The sequence below is a fragment of the Tenebrio molitor genome, chromosome 2, assembly GCF_963966145.1.
Source record: "Tenebrio molitor chromosome 2, icTenMoli1.1, whole genome shotgun sequence".
Classification (NCBI taxonomy): Eukaryota; Metazoa; Arthropoda; class Insecta; order Coleoptera; family Tenebrionidae; genus Tenebrio; species Tenebrio molitor.
This window is the reverse complement of record NC_091047.1, coordinates 13,863,794-13,884,894: the sequence shown is the minus strand read 5'-3', so window position 1 is coordinate 13,884,894 and position 21,101 is coordinate 13,863,794. Positions and strand designations below refer to the sequence as shown.

At 33.4% G+C, this 21,101-nt stretch overlaps 3 protein-coding genes and 2 long non-coding RNA genes across 13 annotated transcripts in view; 2 read left to right on the top strand and 3 right to left on the bottom strand.

Annotated features, from left to right (window-relative positions):
* The window catches only part of LOC138123654 (uncharacterized), a 145,668-nt gene that overhangs the window by 49,254 nt on the left and 75,313 nt on the right, over positions 1-21,101 (top strand). The gene's annotated exons all lie outside the window — the stretch shown is intronic.
* The window catches only part of LOC138122588 (uncharacterized), an 83,385-nt gene that overhangs the window by 17,154 nt on the left and 45,130 nt on the right, over positions 1-21,101 (top strand). The gene's annotated exons all lie outside the window — the stretch shown is intronic.
* On the bottom strand, positions 5,838-10,901 carry LOC138123877 (phospholipid phosphatase 1-like). 4 transcript variants are annotated; one of them, XM_069038704.1, is made up of 5 exons: positions 10,790-10,888; positions 6,916-7,070; positions 6,752-6,860; positions 6,211-6,689; positions 5,838-6,156 (listed from the first exon to the last, which is right to left on the bottom strand). In XM_069038704.1, the coding sequence occupies exons 3-5, from the start codon at positions 6,828-6,830 to the stop codon at positions 5,896-5,898; spliced, it is 819 nt and encodes a 272-aa protein (XP_068894805.1). In that variant the 5' UTR covers positions 6,831-6,860; positions 6,916-7,070; positions 10,790-10,888; the 3' UTR covers positions 5,838-5,895. The 4 variants fall into 4 exon arrangements, with proteins under 4 accessions (XP_068894805.1, XP_068894808.1, XP_068894807.1 ...); XM_069038707.1 differs by having other exon boundaries at positions 6,916-7,047; positions 10,790-10,875; XM_069038706.1 differs by having other exon boundaries at positions 10,689-10,794.
* The window catches only part of LOC138122791 (phospholipid phosphatase 1-like), a 28,495-nt gene continuing 21,699 nt past the window's right edge, over positions 14,306-21,101 (bottom strand). For 5 of the 6 annotated variants that reach the window (XM_069037087.1, XM_069037091.1, XM_069037086.1 and 2 more), the window contains exons 2-4: positions 17,033-17,207; positions 14,776-15,254; positions 14,306-14,719 (exon numbers count right to left, since the gene is read on the bottom strand). In XM_069037087.1, coding sequence (XP_068893188.1) covers positions 14,417-14,719; positions 14,776-15,254; positions 17,033-17,207 — 957 coding nt within the window. In that variant the 3' untranslated portion in view covers positions 14,306-14,416. Of the gene's footprint in view, positions 14,720-14,775; positions 15,255-17,032; positions 17,208-17,413; positions 17,557-21,101 lie in introns of those variants that run through there. The other variant, XM_069037090.1, reaches the window with a different exon arrangement.
* Positions 17,537-20,079, bottom strand: LOC138122792 (succinate--CoA ligase [ADP/GDP-forming] subunit alpha, mitochondrial-like). Its single transcript, XM_069037092.1, has 2 exons — positions 18,458-20,079; positions 17,537-17,688 (listed from the first exon to the last, which is right to left on the bottom strand). Exon 1 carries the CDS (start codon positions 19,864-19,866, stop codon positions 18,913-18,915), a length of 954 nt encoding a protein of 317 aa, XP_068893193.1. The 5' UTR covers positions 19,867-20,079; the 3' UTR covers positions 17,537-17,688; positions 18,458-18,912.

Genomic DNA, 21,101 nt, shown 5'->3' with positions numbered 1-21,101 from the left:
CTGCGACGAGCGACTTTCATATAAATTTGACGAACTGTTTGGAGCTGTGAAAGTACGGCAGTAACAATAAAATGGAAATTCGCTCCCCTGTAAATTGTGTTTCACATAATATATAGTTTACACGGAAATAAAAACAAATGAAAGAAGATTTTCAAATATATTGCAACGGAACGTTCTCGGGTGGTTTACGCAGATTTAGACATTGTGAGAAATTTTTGTTTGTTGCGTAGCAAATGTTTGTAAATAACGCCTAATGCCTCAACTTTAGGGGAGATTTTATCTCCAACTGTTGAGTTGAAGCAGATTGATTTCACATAATTTTTTTCTGTGTGCACAGAAATCCAGACGCCAACAAAATTATCGTTTCAGCTTGAATTATTCTTTACGTTATTTATACCGTGCGATCGAAAAAAACTCGAGTAAGCCGTTTATGTCGTGGTCGTGGTTCAACTGGCAGTTCTAGTTCAAATATTGTTGTTGTCAAAGAAACATATTTAAGTCCTCTAAGCTCTAACAGAAAATTTTGACAGTTGTCAAAGACACCAATATTTAAACTAATGCTGTCAACTGAACACCATGATTGTCACGTTTATTCGATTTATGAATTTTTTTTATCGCAGTATATTTTACCAAATTTAACCTAAAAGTTATCTATTCAACAGTGACAGACACAATAGTTATTTACATTAGAGTACGGTAGGTGTATTTTCCAGCGCGAAAACTAGGTTTCAGGCTCGAGGCGAAGCCGAGTATTAGACTTTTCGGCTGACCGAATTTTGTATTTTGTTGCACTTTTGCAGATTTTCATGAAATAACAAGTCTCAAACAGAGCTGCCAACCTGATATTTGTATTTTTCTCTTATGATTGTGATTATTTATTAAAGAAACACATTTATCGGAAAAATAACACATGTAAATGTGTTTTTTTTTTTCACTAAATTAAAGTAACGTAGGTATGAACACTTTAATTTTACCTAACTGTAAAAGCAGAAAATTAACCGTGCGTGCTACCGATGTTGTAAATATCCCCCAGAAATTTACAACATGCGTCGGGAAATCGGAGCTACCTTAACCTAAAGTGAAAGGTAAAGGTGTGTTTACCAGTTTGGGAAGCCCAAAAAGTTGTTTTATTTTTTTGTCATCAAGTAGTCTGTCATTATTACGTGCTTGTTATTCATTTTCAATAATAAACGTTCAATTTGTTTATCCTTTCCGTTTTTTTTATGGATAGTGTGGAGAGTTCTTTAACATAACAAAAAATAAATACTTACCACACCAACATAATTGTTAATCGTGAATTTCATCGCAATTTTGCTATTTAATCTTTTTTCTTAATTCATTAAATTTATCGCTCAAACCAACTATCCTTACCTTTCTTGCAGGTTTTAACGCTTTGTTTCCAAGTCAATCTAAAATCAAGTAATCTTCGCGCAATTGTTTTCGAACTTAAAGTTAAATCCTGTTTGTCTAAATCGCAGATATTTTTATGAAAAGACCAAAATGGATTTTTTGTGATACACTTTTAATCCTTTTACTCAGTTTTCAAAACTTTTCTATGCGAAAGTTAAATCAATTAATTTATTCGTAGAACTTGTTGATTGGATTATACCATTGTTTGAACCTTTGAGGAAAGTGTCTCTACTGTGGTTCATTATCTGCTATTTTGCCTAAATTATCCTTAACGTAGTTCAAAAGTCAGTTTATATTTATATTTTTTCTACTTAGCGTCTGTATGAAAACTATTACAAAACCCATTTTACGTGCTGTAAAGAAATTCGCGTTTTGAAACAAACTAGTGCAAAATAAACGCCAAAATAAAACGAATTAATTTAAGTTATTTTCGTGGAATATACAATTGTCTTCGTTCATTAATTTGTTACTAACAATTGAAATTTGAATCTTCTAAACAATAAGACATTTGTTGCCAACCACGGCTAAATTTCCCAAATTTGAAAATTGCTCATTTTCACTTAAAAATGGCACTTACTCCTTTATGGCACTCCTCGCAAGCTCATCGTGTTCTAAACCCGTGCATGCTACAAAATGTTTCTTATAAAACTTGTATCATAATATAGTATTAATGTTTTTAAGCTTACGAACTATTTTTATACATTATCATTATACAAAGAACATGTCTTAAATTTTGAAGTGGGGCAAGTTGGGGGTAAAGTAATGACGTGACAACTATACTAAGGGTTATTAACTACATATAACTAAACGAACGCGAAAGAAAACATATCTGAATTTTTGATACCATTTATTATTATCATATAATATAATATAATATATATAATGGTAGTTGAAATTCAAAAAGGTATATTATTATACTCATGTCACATCGTGAGGAAGTTCCTTAACATTGACACAGAACATAATACACAACAAAGTCAAAATGCGGAGGCAAGACGCCGGTAATTATGTTGATAAGCACTGCACTATTACTTGATAGTAATATCCGTAATAGTGTATGTACTCCGGCAAAATTGCCGTGCCGCCGGGTGGAGGTGGGATAGTAAAATAAATATGTATACCAAGGGACAGATATATTGCCGGAAATTTTTTCGAGCAGTCCTGACACACGAGTGTTTGCAGCAAGAAAATTACACGAGGGCGCCAGCCCGAGGGTAATTTTGAGCGACAAACACGAGTGTTGGACTGCAAGAAAAAATTTCTGGCGATATATATCTGTCCCGAGGTATATTCGGAAGAGAATCGCCCGAAAAAACTTTTCCCTAGGTAAATTATATCGGAAATTTTCCCTAGGGAAAATTTCCGCTTAATTAAATTGTGACTGGTTGCTATTCAAACAATTCGGAGTTGTGATTTGTCAATATAAATCATGTGACATTTGAGGGCGATTCTCAGTAAAATTCTTTCACAAGGAAAAAAATGTAAGTACCTACATACAAATAAAAAATAAAAATAGATCTAGGAGTATATGCTATACCTACTAAGGGATCTTTATCCTACATTCAAAAAGTAAATAATAAATCGACTCTATCCAGCTTCTAATCTTTCGATAACACAAGTCCTAAATTCGCTTTACAGAGATTTTGCTGATATCCATTTTACTGGACAACTTTTTCTGAGGAAAACGTCTTATAATTTGTTGCTTACATTGGGGTTTTAGATGGTGAATCATCTTCTTCGCCAAATTCCCTTTTATCGTAATGTGAAGTGACCTAAATATAAAATAATGATTAAATTTACCTGGACATTTGTAAAAAATAAATTCACATTCAGAAATGAAGATTGAATCTCACGTACGTATTCTGAAGCAATGTAGCTACCGATTATAGTATATCAAAGAACGAGTTTTATAAGGGTTGATTTGGCGCACGAGTCCCAAGTGTAGTAAACGACCCGTAGGGGAATTTTGTATGGGACGAGTGCGCCAATGCCCTTATAAAACGAGTTTTTTATGTTATTTTTTAGAATTTGCACCCTTGTTTTAATTTTTAAATAAAAAAATTCTAGGGAATTTTGTATTAATTGGTAATTCAAGGTAACGGATGCAACTACATCTGCAACATATGTTAAATAGTAGAATTTGAACATTAAAATATTGGAAGTTTTTTGGTGTAAATGACAATAATACACTGAAATATTGATAACAAATTTTCTTAGAGATCTATTAAACTACGAGTGCTCTAATAGATAGCCATAAACGAGTCCAAATTGAATACAATAATAGACCTATTAGAGTCGCAGATTCTAAAAAAGTTTTTTAATAACGTTGCTTATTTCTGTGATTTCTTTTATTTGGCAGCATTTTTATCTTCCCCGTCTCGCGACTTCAGTGTTGTGGTAATAACAACAAGATTTTTCATTAAATTTTTCAAGAGGTATACATATCCATACAGGGTTATTATAAATGTTTCTAACATCTAGTTGGCGTAACGGCGCACCTAAAGCATAGCGCACAGCCACCTACGATGTACGAAACATTTATAATAATTAATACCTTGTACGTTTAAGACTTCGACATATTTCCCTATCACTTTCAAGTTTAAAACTTCACTATATGATTATTGTATGTCAGTGTAATAATAGTTATTTATGTACCAATGGCGTTACAACGATGATTACGCCCGGAGAACAATGAATCCAGCTCGAGGGCTTTAGCCCGAGAGATGGATATCGTTCGATGGGCGTAATCATTCGGTAACGCGGTGGTGCATACAAGATTTTACTTTTCACTACGTGTTCTTTAAAAAAAAGACAAAGAATTGGCATCTTTGTTTACGCTTTACCTACATAAATACAACATTTAGTATGAAACAAAAACAAATCGTTTATTTATAATTGTCAAATTTTCTTTTGTGTTGCAATTATGAATTGATGTGGGCGTCATGAATTCATTATGCCCGCTTATTCTTATTACGCCCCCTTATTCTTATTACGCCCGCTTATTCTTATTACGCCCTCTTATTATGCCTCAGTTATTATGGACATGTTTACATGTACGTATTTCGTATCCTAGGAGTTATCATTCAATTATATTAAAGTGAAAAATAAATCAATTTTATGGCACTATAATATATTATTATTGATCGTAAAACTGGCCTGTATTGACGGTTTTTACAACTTTCTGTTAATTATTATCATCAATTGAGATTTTAATAACTGTATCTACTTATTTTCTATACAGGGTGTTTTCGAAGTTGGGGCGTTCCTTTTAACATGTGATAGTATGCGTTGCTCTAAAGAGTTTTAGCCAAAATCACCTTAGTAAAATGTGTACGGCAATGAAGATAAAATAAGTGAATTTTTTTGAAATGTTTCAAACCGGTCCTGCTCAAATTTGCACTGATTTGTTAAAGAAATTAGAATTGACAAAAAAAAATCAAATGAGCATGGACTTTAATCAAAAATACTGTCAGAGTTGTCACCTAATTAGTCGGAATGGCTTTATCATTACGAAAATAATGAGCTCACAGATATGTTGCTAATGTATATGGGCAATGTTATCACGTTATCAGAATGCAGCTCCGGCGTCCAGAGAGTACGCAGAGCGATTTCCAGAAAGACACCATCCTGGGCCACGTCAGTTATTAATCTAGTACAGCGGAGAAATAGACAGGACCGGACTCAAAATTTTAGAAAACAATAAAAATATACAATAATTATCTCCGTTAATACAAACATTTTACTAAGAAGATTTAGGCTAAAATTCTTAAGGATAATGTATAGTTACTCGTGTTATAAGGAACGCCTCAACTTCGAAAACACCCTGTATAATAAAACTGAAATGCTGTTCGTTGGTAAGCGGATCACTTGAGAACGGCTGGACCAATTTGGCTAATTCTTTTTTTTAAATGTTCGTAATAGACCGATACGGTTTTTATGGAGAAAAAATTGGAAAAGTTGCCCGGAAAATTGGAAAATTCTGGAAAACCTGAAAGTGCTTTTTTATATGGGATTTTTGTATGAACTCAAGACCATAACTCGGGATTCGAACGATGGATATGCGTAATTCTTTTTTTATTTTGTTCATTATGGTCTTGGAAAAGTTTGCAGGAGAAAAAGTCGGACAAACTGCAAAAATTATAATTTTTGTATGCACTTTCGGTCATGACTGACCACTGACGATAGGAAGGACATATTTGATTGATTCTTTTTTTTTGTTCGATATGCTCTCGGGATGTAAATAACTCTTAATTGAATGTTTTCAACTGAACAAAAAATCTGGAAAATTTGGAGAAAAATCTGGAAAAACGGATTCCAGCCTAAATTAATTTTTAATTGATCAAAAAATATGTACAAACAAAAGTTGATTTGATTTTTAAATAGAAAGGAGATTTATGGATCACCTGTGGAAAAGTAAAACTTACAAAACGGTTAAATGAATGATATATTTGATGTCATTGATTTAACAATTTACTATTAATTCTTCTATTTCATCACTTCTTCAGTTTGTGATTTCTTCACGTCACATGTTGTACTTTTTATAACATCTTTGTGTAGAAAATGTAATGTGTACAGTGCACCACATATACCGAGAGCTGCTCCACCCAGAACATCCCACCAGTGGTGTCTTCTATCAGTTATTCTTGATAATGAACACAACAAACTCCAGCTGAGACATATGGCAATCAGGAACGGTTTCGTCAAGAATCGAACCGATTTCGAAGGGATTCGAATGTGAATAAGATACTAAAAACAATAGAATTAATAACCATTTTTTAAAATGTAAAAATTGTTACTTACAGAACAAAACAAACTAATAAATATTGAGATCGATGTATGTCCAGATGGAAAAGACCTCGTCAAGTCGTTCTTGTAAAATGTGCTTAGATGATCATTTGTGCAGTTGTATTCGAAAACCAAGGACCCTGCTTGGCATATCTCGTTTGAGTTAGGTTTACAAGAGTCTAAAAAGTGTGGTCGAGGTTCTTTCACGACACCTTTCAAAATTTCTGTTATTAAAAGAACAAACATAGACCCAATGAAACATCTCTTGTAGTAGATCCATACCGTTCCAAAATTGATTTTCTTTAATGAATTTTCTTTTAAAATTTCTATCAACACTAAGATTATGAAAGGTCCAAAGTATACACTTAATAATAAATCTTTTCCAGAAATGGTATCACCATTAAATGTATATGATATTTTCGGATCTTTACATTTAAAACTAAATCTGGTATTGGGAATTACATTATATTCAAGCAAGAACAATAAAGAGATAACTGCAATAAAAACAAAACATGGTTTTGAATTATTTAATGGTAAAATATATTTGTCTACTTACGAAACAGAAGTCTATAGTACGTTTGCATCGCATAAATACAGAGTATCTTAATAAACCGATGACATACAATGGAATACATGACGGTGGATAAAATAATCTTCCTGGCGATCTAAAAATTGCACTTCAGATAAGAAATTGTATCAGGCAAGGTGTTAGATTTTTACTTCGGTTAAGTACTATTCATTGTTAAAAGCGTTTTTTAAAACGTGTAGATCCTCAAAATTAATTGTTTCCGATTTTGGTGAGCGATGATGCATAGAAAAGTTATCTAGATAGATATCTTTATACGTAGATGGCTGGGATGACAACGTATTAATAGCTATTAAGACAGCAAGTGTTTTATACAGGCTCATTATAAATTATTGTCCCGTCGCACTTGGCGTTGAAAACCCACACAAATTTTGAATGCGCCGCCAGCCTCGCAACATTAGACAAAATATAGTTGGGACAACGAACAGATATAGTAATAAAAAATGGGATGTGGCGTTAGTTGCGCAGAACGATATACGCCGAAGCGTGTTTCACAATGAAGCAGGTTCTTTGCCATTTGTCATTGTTATAAGAATGTGATATAGTTGATAGACCGAGAAAAATGTTGCATTCATTGACGTGCACATCTTCTCCAAACATGAACACGTGGTCAAACTGTCGAAGCGAGGTTAAAACTAATGAAATGCCGTCAACTAATTTTTGTGGATATACATAAGGCTTTCAAAAATATGCGCACGTTTTGAATAAGCCATTTGGAAGCTGCTGTTTAAAATACGCGGGTACTAGGGGGCGGTTTTATTACTATATCTGTTGGTTGTCCCGATTATAGTACCTATCTAAATTTACACTACAGCCTTTAGCGCCACCTATCGGCGATACTAGTCTCACTCATGTTATGAGGCTTGCGGCACATTCAACTACGTCACCAACGTCTACTGCGATGGGACAATCATTTATAATGACCCTGTAGATGACTTAAAAATCGAGGATTTATTAGACCGAAATTTTTAAATTATAAAACACGTGTTGTCTTCAAGATTTTTTCTAACACTAACATTTTATTAGAAATTTTAATAAATTCAGAAATCATTCCAAAATGTAATAAATTATTCGAAGCGCGTCACAATACACAAAATGCGAAGATTGTCGTGGGTACTATGGTAATAATATCAACAAATTTTGAAAAAAACAGTTTTCATCGTTGAAATGTGCCAAAACATTCCAGAAGAAATAAGAAAAAGGGAACTTTTCACTTTTGAAATAATTACTGTAAACATAATGAATAAACTGTTACTTGAATAGTATCCATCACCTTATTTTATAATTTTAAAAAATACGTTGCTATTGATAGCGTATTTCATAGGAAACATAACACATATGCACCTTTTTTAAAAATGAATAAAAAATCAAAAATTCATCTTAATTTAAACAATTTTCTAATCATGCCATATTATAACATATATTTCAAATAAATTCTGGTCATAATTTATTAAATTTAATAATTTTTGATCAAGATGATTTATAAAAGCAGAATTTCTTGCTGCGATCAATTTTCAAATATTAAATGTAGGTTCGTTTTTAAAATGCGTAATTGGAGTTACGCATTTTTAGGGCTGTCACATTATAAAAGTTGACTCAAGTTCCAAAAAACCACTTGTCATGTGCAACAGCATTTTTTTCATATTTTTGAACCAAATAAAGGCACCAAGGGACCAGAAAATCATAGCTTGGGTTGGATATTTTCCATATAAGTACAGTTTTAAAGTAATTTCAAATGACTAATGCCATAAAAGTGCTGTTGCAAATGCAAAATGATTTTTTGCAACTTGAGTCAACAATACGTTAATTATCTTGCATAAAGTAAAAACGTTTTGGATGTGAATTGTCAAACTTAAGGTCGCTTAAAACTTGATTGAACTGTAGATACATTAGTGAGATTTGTCATAATTCCAATAACCTTATTGGCGCGCGTAGTTACTTTCGCTGGTAGTGGCAACCTATCGACAAGTCCCCAATTCACATCTACAGAGTGAGTCGGGAGGAACGGCCGAAACTCCATGAGTGTATTCACATGTAAAATAAACTCGTATATTCTTATCCCGAATTTCATTTGTTTTCAAGTTATGGCGTAATTAAAAATTGTATCTAGCGTTCTACTTGTATCACATTGAAAACCTTTTGTAATCAGAGTATGCCATGTTTGAGGCTAAAAAGCATTTGGTTGGTTGAAAAATGAAGTGTACAAAGTACAAATGAACACGCGGAAAGCACTAATTCGACGTATTAGAAATACTTGCAGCCAAGAAAAGCATCAAGCAATTAGTAGAACAACAAGCGCCCTTCGTAGGCGAAGCAGAAAATGTTTAGAGGTCAACGGCGGTATTTTTTAACATTTAACAAAAGAACGTGCTTATTAAGACAATGTTAATGTTTGCAATTTTCTTTATTTCTTATTACGCTATAACTTGAAAACAAATGAAAATCGGATAAGAACATATGAGTTTATTTTACATTATTTTCACGTGTTTCGGCCGTTCCTCCCGACTCACCTGTATAAAATAGATAAAAATTACTATAGGCTCATTTTAATACGTAGTCTACAGGGTTACTATAAACGATTGTAGTCCAAGTAGGCGTAAAAACTGAATGTGAAATTTATGGTTGCCGCTCAATACAAAAAACATCAAAGTGATGTGAATAAGTGAGCACACAAGAGTTAAATTGGGTGCCAAAGAACCCAATATTTTTAGAATTGGTTTCAAAACAACTCAGTATTTTTGGATTCAATCGTTAATTAAAAAAAAAAAAAAAAATGACAGTCCACATAAAAGCGGCAAATATTAGTTTATTTGACGAGTTTGTGTGTAAATTGGGCCTTTTTAGCACGGGTGGGCTATTTTAAAACGCGAGTGAAACGAGCGATTTAAAGGCCCACGAGTGTCAAAAAAGGCCCAATTTATACACGAACGAGTTGAATACAGCGTTTTTTTGTTCGACGAGCCCCTTAAAGGCTCCAAATCGCTTAAAACCTTTAAAATTAGCTTGACGTTTCGTTTTAACAAGTTGTGACATTTATCAAAATCCGTTCACATAGGAGAAAAATCTCAAATTCTGACAGTGTCGAACAAAAAAATTTCATAACATGGGCACGGCGATATCAAATTGCAGCGAGGATCGAAGGTTTTACAATCCTAAGACTAAATTGCAGCGCGCGGTTAGTTTGGGTTTTAATAACCTGATGTAAACTGCAGCGCTTATAATCTTAATAAGGGCTCGGCTTATCATTTAGAAATTTTCAGGTAGCACTGCACTTCTCGGTTCATTACGCAGATGTACCTATGAAGGGTGTACATGATGCTCTTGAATCGATTCAAATTAAAACTAATCGAAATCAGGATTTTCTTCAGGTGAATGACAAAGAAAAACATTATAATTTTTTCTTGCCACACAAATTTGAAATTTTTGTCAACATCGTCAAAAATTTACGCGGACGATACGTTTTCACACTGTTCACGGATATAAAAATGTACATTATGTGCCTCCTTCGTCTCGATTTTTTAAACTCTTTTAGATTCTACTGAAAAATGAGGGTTTTTTCTTGTACACCAACGATATTTCTATATTTCAATTTACATATAAATAAATATAATTTACCTTCCAATAATTTCGAAGAAAATTTTGTTTCCCGTTACTATTCTCTTTTTTGAAAATTGCAGACTTTGCAGATGATTAATTAGTTACCTCCTTAGAAGTCGGAGGTAAGGGATAGTTATTATTCATAATCGTCTACCTGCCCACTCCCTGGGGGGTAAAATGACAAGCGCTGCTATTTACTTATTTGGAAATCAGTACCTGCTTCCCCTAAAAGATTAAGACTTGACCGCCGCTGCAATTTGATACTGCCCCATGGGCATGGCCTACTTCGACTACAATCATTTATATTAACCCTGTATTTATAAATAAACACACAACACACGCAATACGCAATAGTTAACTGAATGAGTAAATTTTCTTTAGTAATTCTTTAATAATTTCATTTATATTTACCAAACTTCTGAATTTTCTTATAACACATCAACACTGGGAACTCTTTTTACCGTTAGGTACTCTTAAACTATGTAACTGTAAAAGTTATTTCAATGCGCATGATTATCATGCTTGATAATAAAAATAATGAAAACAGGTAATTACGAAAGTTATTCATCAATTGAAAAGAGTGAAACAGCATTTAAAAATTGCACTGTTATTGTTGCCAAACCAAAATAAACACACGTTTTAATGATCATTAGCGACTGCAGGAATAAGAGACTTTAGTATATTTCGACTTTATACAGAGTGTCCCCAAAAAAAAAGACGAGTCCATAACTCCCTTATTTATCGGAGGATTTTAATTATATATACACCAAATTAAATGGTTTTTAATAGGCTACAAAACGGCTTAATAAATTGACGTATAGTTCCAAGGGCTTCAAGACTAAACTGTCAAAATATTTTTTTTCAAATGGGATTACATACTTTTTTTTAGTCATTCTGATAGAGATTTTAATTCTAAAAACAACAATGTATCACAAGTATAACTTGACATAAAAAAATAACACTAACTTTTGAAACAAATGACGAGCACCAAGCGAAAAGCTATCAAAATGCATTGCGTTACAATGTAATAACCAAATTAAGGTAGCTAGAAAAACAAATGACAAATAATAATATGTGGGATTGCGCAGACATGCCCCCAATGTTTAGCGCAAAATGGAACATAGACGATACTAGCGTTTTTTTTACATTTTTTTTGTGAATTTTTGGTATTTAAGTGTATACTTGTGATACACTGTTATTTTCAGAATAAAAATCTCTATCAGAATTACTTAAAAAAAATATATAATCCCATTTGAAAATTTTTTTTTGACAGTTTACCCTTGAAGTCCATGGGGCTATACTTGAATTTATTAGGCCATTTTGTAGCCTATTAACAATCATTTAATTTGGTGTACAGATAATTAAAATCTTCCGATAAATAACGGAGTTATGGACTCGTCTTCTTTTTTGGGGACACCTGTATAAAGAATCCTGATACCTACTTTAGAAAAACAAAGTGTCAAATCACTTTATATTTACGTAAGTAGATACAAAATGATAAAAAGAGACACAAGCGGAGGTTGAGGTTATGGAAAACAAAACTTTTGAAAATGTGCGGCGTATTTTAATGACTATTTAATTCATCTGTCACTTAATATTCATCAACCAATGAAACAAACTTAATTTTAGTGATTTTCATGGTTACAAAAGAATTGCAGCGGATATTGGACTAGTAGGTACAAATATCAGCGACTATTGTACATACTAAAGACGACGGTACTAAAGTTTGTCCAGCGAGAGATTGGTTGACATAAAAGATCACTAAATTCTACGTAGAAAAAGTAGTAGGTATATAGCGCACGTAAAATTTCAAATATAGGTATGCTTCAAGCAGTAACATTTTTGCCCTGAAATTATGCTCTCACTAATGTATTCTAGTGCATTTTGTAGTGTGGGGTTAATTTAATACAATTTAAAATCTCGCAATCTCTCACTGGACGAAATATAGTAATCGAAGTGAATATTTTAAACAAATGAAAATCTTCATTAAAATTTTTTTTCTTCAAACGTCCGTAAAATATGACATTGTACTGCTGCATTGATAATGCTAAAGTGTCACTTCATTGTCATGGCATCTAACGAGCTGACCAGCGTCCGTGAAGTTATTGTGTGCATTCAGCAGAAAAAGCCGCTCCGTAGCTGTTGAGTAAATTTCTGTTGAACGCATGCGCCAACAACCGCTACCACTCAACATGTTGGGAGCGGACGCCATTTTATGTAGCGTAAAAATTTTGTGCTACTTTGTGAACATGTTGAGCCGTTGAGCTATTAAGAGGTAAAAGAGAGGGAAATGGACTACCAGAACAGGGAAATTCAAAACACCACTGAGTACCACGTTTACCAGTTTACCACGTTCAATAATGTCAAAATATTTAGGTTAAGATCAACTGACAACTAACAGTACAAAAATACAAAACAGCAGAACACTGAGCTGCTACATTGTAGCGTAGCGGTAGCGCTTTTTCTGCTGAATGCCACCATTATCTCCGCTGAGGAGCGTCCGTGAAGTTATTATCTCCGCTGAGGGCGTCCGTGAAGTTATTGGGCCATATGCATAAACCATTAGCAAATGCTTTTACTTGTATTAGTAAGAGATAGAAATACGTGGACTCTATTAGATAGAAAAAGATAAATATATAGTATAAGCAAATGCTTATTCTTATTCATACTACCCAATATCTTCGCTGATGAGCGGCTGTAAAGTAAACTAGCTAAATCATTTGAAATTCCTACCTGGTTTCTTAACATGTCTTAAATAATTTGTTATGAAGGTTTGAAGAAAAAATAGTATATGTTATACTATTTTGCAGGGAAAAACGAACACAAAAATATTATTTTCTAACAAATTGAAGTGAAGCACTTTCGAATTCGACTCGTGCTAACGCACTCGTCAAATTCATATCCCAGCACCGTTGACATTCATAACACCACCACAAAAATAATCGGCATAACATTGACTACAACTGAAGACTCAATGTATTTTGCTTATTTTTTATTATTTTGTTGTTACATATTTACTATTTATTGCAATGCGATTTTTGAATAAGAATTCAAATAAAACAATTGCTTGATTAAAAAAAAGAATATTTTATTCAAAAAAATAGAAATTACGCCAAAACGGCTGGAAATAGGCATACACAATGTTAATAAAAGTAGCCTAAAATTAAGTTTTACATTCATATCTAGTTTCAGAAATTGTAGTTGCCGATTAAAAAAATAAACTTTTCCACATATTTTGATTATCAACTTTGAAAAAGTGCAGTAGGCATATGAAACATAAAAGAATTTAGTGGCCTAAAAGATCGGCCAAACCGTTAACAATGCAATAAAAAAAAACAGTTATTTCAATCCAATGGTACGGGAGTTACAAATTTTTTAATGAAGCCCTGCAACCCTGCTTTTTTGCGAAAAAGGTAACATAGGTCATAAACGATGACAGATAAGTGTTGACAAAAGGACTTTCTAAAGTCAAAATTTAACGTAGAATCGAAATCAGAAAGTTTCTAACGAACGGGCTACATGTACCAGCCTGTATATTTAATGTCCACGCGGGTCCACACTCCACAGTTCCACACCATCAACAGGGGAACACTCCGATGGAACACTCATCCTCCCATCATACCGCCACGCAGTGTAGGTACCCTATATTCAAGAATTGGTACGAAGCTTGAACAAATCGTAAATGTCAGAACTGAGAAATGACCGTTAATAATAATTTTTTTTCCAAAGCTGGCTTGACCCGACAATCATTTATGAGATATTTTGTATAAATGTTTAAACTTTTGGCTAATACTTATTCCATTTGTGTTCTTGCATCTCTTATTTTGTTCTTGATATCTACACATTTGTACCTTGTGTGACTTACTTAGGTACATGCATTTGTAGAAGGAGAATAGAATAGCGATTTTGTAATTAAAACGCATAAAATATAGGTAACATCTTTATTCGTAGACACTACTATTTACAAATGTACAATAAATTAAATGTTAGTTAGAAGACTAACAAAAAGTTCTGAAAAAATGTTATACAAAAAAAAACTTATATAACAACACTTTCTGCTGATTTATTTTTAACTTCAGGCAACATCGTCATGGACGTACTAGTTCTACGAAGGCTGTTTCTCGCCCTTTCTTTTCTTTCTTTGCTGTGAAGAACGCTTAACGTGTATAAAGCTCCACATATTCCGAGAAACGCTCCACCAAGAACGTCCCACCAGTGATGTCTTCGATCAGTTATTCTCGACAACGAACATAAGAGACTCCAGGTAAGGCACACAGCAATGAGGAATGGTTTTGTCAAAGTGCTCACGGACTTTGAAGGAATGCGAATTTGGATAAGATACTGAAAAATGTAACACATGACGTTTTTGTTTCATTAATAAAAAAATGTCAAATTACCGAGCAGTACAGAGCGATGAATATAGAAACAGAAGTATGTCCAGAAGGAAAAGACCGAGTGATGTCACTTCTGAAAAAATTGCTCAGACGAGTGTTAGTACAGTTGTAGTCAATTATAAAAGTGCCTTCTTGGCAGATTTTATTCGAGTCAGGTTCACAAGAGTCTAAAAAGTGGGGTCTGGGCTCCCCCACTATAACTTTGATAACTTCCGTTATTAATAGAACCAGGGTGGCTCCAATCAAACATTCCTTATAGTAGTTCCACACAGTTCCAACACACACTTTCTTGAACGAGTGAACTTTTAACACTTCGACTATCATTATCATAAGTATAGGTCCAAAATATGCACTTAGTAGTAAATTTGTCACTGTGACTGTATCTCCTCTGAACGGGTACGATATCTTCGGGTCTTTGCATATGAAACCCAATTTTGTGTTGGGTAGGATGCCAAACTCCACGAAACATACCAACAATGCAACTGTAACAAAACTTCACGATTAGAGAGATTTTTTTATGGGGGTTTTAGGGGTATTACGTCTGAGCGTCGAAGTACAACTTACTGAATAAAAGTTTGTAGCGACTACGCATCGTTTTTTAGATGTCGGCCACCATTTATTTAACCTGGGCGAAAGGAAAAGACAAATTATGAAAAGGATCGCTACACTGTTACAGAAAATATGACCAACTATCTAGAGAATCGGAAGTATTTCAGTAAAGAAACAATGATTGGATAAGTAATAATCCGAGAATAAGGCGAATTGTAACCAACGACCCACATGTCAATGTAATTTTTTCACTCCCTTATTTAATAGAATATCAATTTCACAGTAAGGCATTCATTACCGTGCTAAAATCAGTTAACAATAACATTGGTAATATTGGGTGATTCAAAATGATTGTGAATAAGTTTGGCAACTGTGTGGGTGGGGTCGGCATTTGTATGACATTTCATAAGCGTGCATTTGATTTTTTTATATCATTGCACATTAATTTGATTTTCAAAATTGCGCGACTATGGACTGTCAAAGAAATGCCAACTCTATCTTACCCACACAGTTCTCACATAAATTTTTGTACATAGTTGCCATACTTATCCACAATCATTTTGAATCACCCAATATCTAAACTATCTTAACTAATCAATTCAGAAGCCTTTCTAAATTTGTCAAAAATATGTTTAACTGACTTAATTATGACTGTAACAGTTATGTGATGTTTTTATTCAGCTGTAAAGTTTGCAGCTTTGGTCAAAAACATAGAATAAGCACAAAATATATCTAAATAGAAAGTTGGCTCTAGTTGAAAAAAAATGACGATTAATTGACTTCAAAATTACTAAAATTAAACTAAAAACTAATATGTACAGTTACGGCCACGGAATTTCGTCAGTTACTTTACTGTCAATTCGAAAAAACTTGTGTAGCCTAAGCTTTATTGTCATTGTGACTGACATTCAAAATATTTGTGACAGAAATTCTGTCACGCACAATAAAAATTGATCGACAAATTGACATCCAAGTTAAAAATTTCAATGTGGGGTTAGAAATATATAAAACCTGTTTTACAGGTAATGTCACTGTGAATGACAACGACCGACGAAATTCCGTGGCCGTGACTGTACATTGGGTTTTGGAAATGGCAAATAACAGAGGAAAATGATTTATTTGGGGTAACGAAAATTATTGACAAATCTGGAGATAGCACGATGCGATATGCATTATAAAATAAAGTAAGTTGCCCAACAGAAGTGCGTCCAAGATATTTTTTTTTTTTGAGAAATCAAATTAAATTAATTTTTTGAAAGCATTTACTACAAACTCTTTAAGAAAAGTAGGTAGGTATTTGAATAAAAAATATTTTTTCTGTTATTAATAACAAAAATGGTCAATGCGAAAAATAAAAAATAATTAATTAACTTAATGTAAATATCGTAAATTATAGCCTAATTAACAAATGCATGTGGCAGTGACGTCTACTTTTATGGTTCATCAAGGCCACTGTACAGTGAAACATTGGAACAATGAATAGTTTCTTGAACTGCTTGGGATTATCACATAATAGGTCACAAAACATTCTTTTTGCAAAAGAAAATGTAGGTATCAAACATGTTAAGTTTGCAATTTTCCCTGTCATTGTAAAAACCTACTAAATATGAAATCTGTACGAATTGTAATATGCAACGACATAATTTTGGCAATCATCAGGTGATCTCTACGTAATTGTAAATTTCAATTACTAGACTATTTATTGACTTACCTATTACTATTATCACAATATCAAACAGGACTGGTACACGCAAGCGCGCTCGTAATTTTTCCAGTGTCGTTCGCTTTTCTAGATTGATGTTCTTATCGCGTCCTGTTACGTTGGTAGTGATGACTTCGTCCAAGGTTCCTACAGAGGGCGTCGCCACCATCATTACTTTGTTGTCCTTTAACAAAAATATTAATTTATTAGGTAATCGTTTCTGAAGTAACATTTATACTAGGAACTAGGCAAACTCAAACCACTGACAAATTATGTGTTGCATAGCAGTTTGTATTCTTAATTTTCTGTTATGTTTTATGAAATAAAACTTTTTATTTCTGTTTGCAAATAAATCGTCAGTTTCAGTTAGGGTATTATAAGAAAATTTACCTTTTAAAACTCCAACGAAGCGAAAGAATGTGATTCGGAGATTTTACTTAATATTAATCTGTATTTAATTTTTTCTAAGCAATCGATATATCTCATCAGCGGCCTTGAATTCCACATTTTCAGATGTTTTTTCAGATATTATATGCTGTTTCACTTTTTTTGACGTCATTGTAACTCCAGTTAGACTCGGAAATGATGTTATTAAACAAGATTACGTTTTCCAGGTAATTAGACTAATACTACTTTTTTCCAAGAAGAAATCTTCCAAAATGTCTCTTTTCCATTTAATAGTATATTTCAAACCAAGGTAAGAAAGTGGGATCTTGCAGACCGCAGGCAAAGATTATAAACCGAGTCGTAGACGAGGTTTGTAAGTGCCTAAGGTCTGCAAGGACACTTTCTTAACAAGGTTTGAATACAATTTTTTTCCCTACCGGCACAACTTTGTTGAAAAAAGTAAAAAAAGATGGTTATATTCGTGATTAAAACGAAAATTTTGAGAATTGAATAGTAGGCTGTGTTATTTGTTTAATTAACTTGTCATCGCATTTGAAGATTTGAGGTTTGTTCGAAAATTTGATATAAACAGGGTAAAGTAATCTACCTACCTAGCTTATCTGTTTATTTTCCAGATTATATGATTGACCTACCAACTTACTTCATTGAATTGGCTTTCATTTATCAATAACTTATTTCACTTTTGATACTTTTGACATTTGTATTTTGGTACAGTTTTACCATAAACATTTCATGATTAACTTTCTTACCTTAGTGAGAAAGTTGAATTTTCTCACCTCAAATGAGGTATCCACAGCCTACATTTCTAACCGGTAGGGAGAAAAATATTTTTTTCATGTACTTATTATAAAAACATGCTCAAACACAATGAATTAATTATATTGAATATGTATTACTTTTTAAATTAAAAAAAAAATAAAAAATTGTTGCTTCACTACACAAGATTGAATTTATTTTTGAATACAAATAAATTAATACGCCTGAAGTAGAATTTTTTATTTGTAATACACATATTATATTACTCACAGCTAGACTAAACGAACCATTTCGTATTACCTTCTGTCACAAACTAACATTTGAACAGTTCAACTATGTCTTATCAAAGATAAATATTTATATTTTTTGAATTATTTAGCAGAATATTTAAAGTAATGAAATTAATTTCTTGCAATTCATTTTTCAAAAAAAAAAAATTCCAAGATTTTAACTTTCACCGAAAAGCTTTTTACATTTTATGTCTTTAAATAAAAAAAATCTTGACCGGCAGTAGACCATTAGTGTTTTCTTTTGCTAGATTTTAAACAACTAGTAGAGACCTCTTTAATGACACTTCAAAAAAATAACATTCAAACAAAACTTGAGTTTTTCTCAAGAAGAGAGATTAGTAGTGTGTTCTCAGAGGTATATCAACAGAAGATAGCAAAGTTAGAAATCAACGACCTTTAAATCAGATTTTGAATGAATCAGCGTGCGAAAATTTTTTAAATTAATTTTCGAGATGCCATTTCAGCCCTTAAGTGATCTCCCATAAAAGCGGGAGATCTGGAGACCGTGACCCCAGCATTAGCTAAAGCGTCCATTTTGGCCTTTGCCCCACCCTTTCCTCTGTAAATGATAGCCCCGGCATGTCCCATTCTTCGCCCTGGCGGTGCCGAAATCCCCGCAATGTAGCTAACCACCGGCTTGTTATGCGGTCCAGCATTATTTTTCATTAAAAAGTCTGCAGCTTCTTCTTCAGCGACACCGCCAATTTCTCCTATCAGAATGATTCCCTTCGTCTCGGGGTCTTTCAGGAAAACGTCTAGGCAGTCGACAAAGTTGGTTCCGTTATAGGGATCGCCGCCGATTCCGACAACCAACGTCTGTCCCAAACCGTTAGTTGTGGTTTGAGACACTGCTTCGTATGTGAGAGTTCCAGATCGCGAAACAATTCCAATTGAACCTCTTTTGTGAATCATGGCAGGCATTATTCCGACTTTGCATTGTTCGGGGGCTATAATTCCGGGACAGTTGGGACCGACGAGTCTTGATTTGTTTTGGTGTACGAGCCTGTAGCGGATTTTGACCATGTCGTGTTGCGGTATTCCTTCTGTTATGCAAACTATAAGAGGAATTTCGGCATCTATGGCTTCCAATATTGCCTTGGTCGCAGCAAAAGGAGGAACGTAGATTATGCTCACGCCTGGTTTTGTAAAGGCATGGGCTTCTTTAACGGTGTTAAAAACAGGTAAATCTAAATGTTTCGTGTTACCTTTGCCGGGAGTAACACCCCCAACTAATTTTGTTCCATATTCAAGAGCGCGTTTACAGTGAAATGTAGCTTGTTTTCCGGTGAAACCTTGACATATGACTTTAGTTTCTTTAGTTATCTTAAGATTGAATCTTGTCGAATCATAACTAAGACGTCGAATCCAGTGCATTCTTGAAATCATCATTAATCAGCGTGTTATACTGGCCTTAAATTGATCAATTCTGATGAGGTCTTAAATGTCTTAAAACACTTGTCATTCATAAACAAAAATGGCCAGCTATGTCCACGGCTTCCTAGATTAATAAGAGTCGAAGCCTCTAATACGGCTGGTCGAGTTCATCAGTTGCAAGCATTTTTACTGTTCCTGAGAGGGCGCCACTATACATTTGTGTATTTGGCTGCTTAACCGCGTACAACTACAAATCTCATTTTAAAAAGAATCGTAATTTGTATGTTACATACACTACTTCAAAAAGTAGATTATTGATAGAAAAAAAAACATTAATACGATTTTTCATTAATTTAATTTAAAAAATATTCGTTTTTTGGTAGAGGGCGCTACTATACTTTTGGCTTTTGAAGGAACAGACAGTTTTCAAGGAACTCGACCAGCCGTATTAGAGGCTTCGACTCTTATTAATCTAGGAAGCCGTGGCTATGTCAATTCTAGTTTCCTGGTTTTGCCGCCAGGGCAACGTATAATCTAAAATGTCATGATGACATGAGCTGTCAAAATGATTTTATTAAATGTTTAAACCGAGAATAAATTTGAAAAACACCAATGCCTGACGATTGTACTATACTCACTCTTATCTCTACATGTTTATCAACCATAGTTTAGGATATGTTAGATTCGATCAGTATTGTTTCAAATTCTGCAACGCATGTCGTAATTGTTTAAATGTAATATATCCCTGTCTTGTCATTTTATTGCAGTTGTGTTATATTAAATTGAGAAATCCGCATGAGCACTCTATTAAAATTTGTGAAATATCAACCAGTCGTTCTGTACCTACATACCTACATACGAGTATACCTATAGTTGACTTAAGTTGAAAAAAACCACTTGTCATTTGCAACAGAATTTTTTTCATACTTTACGTGTACCAGTAAGCTGATTTATCGCTTTTCGCTGTGTGCATCGGCTGGTTTTCCCTTTTTGCTGCGTGCATAAGTACACGTATTTTTTTGTTTTGTAAAAATGATTAAACTTTCTTAATGGTAAATGACAAATCCAACATTTTATTTAAAATTGATACCTGGTTATTTTTTATATGAATCATGTAATGAATAGTTTAAATATGAATTCGTTTAAAGGGTTCTTAGGATTGATTTCAATTTTCAAATATCCTCGAAACATCGTTTGCAAACAGAGAAATTGGTGTGAGTTAGAGATTAGAGACGATAATCTTATCTGTT

What these genes read in the sequence shown, in the direction of transcription:
- LOC138123877 (XM_069038705.1), bottom strand. Translation starts at nt 6,830, where the DNA reads ATGTATTCCATTGTATGTCATCGGTTTATTAAGATACTCTGTATTTAT. An exon ending in GTACTATAGACTTCTGTTTC is followed by an intron (nt 6,690 to 6,751) that starts GTAAGTAGACAA and finishes TTTTTATTGCAG; the next exon opens with TTATCTCTTTATTGTTCTTG. An exon ending in TTATTAGTTTGTTTTGTTCT is followed by an intron (nt 6,157 to 6,210) that starts GTAAGTAACAAT and finishes TATTGTTTTTAG; the next exon opens with TATCTTATTCACATTCGAAT.
- LOC138122792 (XM_069037092.1), bottom strand. Translation starts at nt 19,866, where the DNA reads ATGATGATTTCAAGAATGCACTGGATTCGACGTCTTAGTTATGATTCG.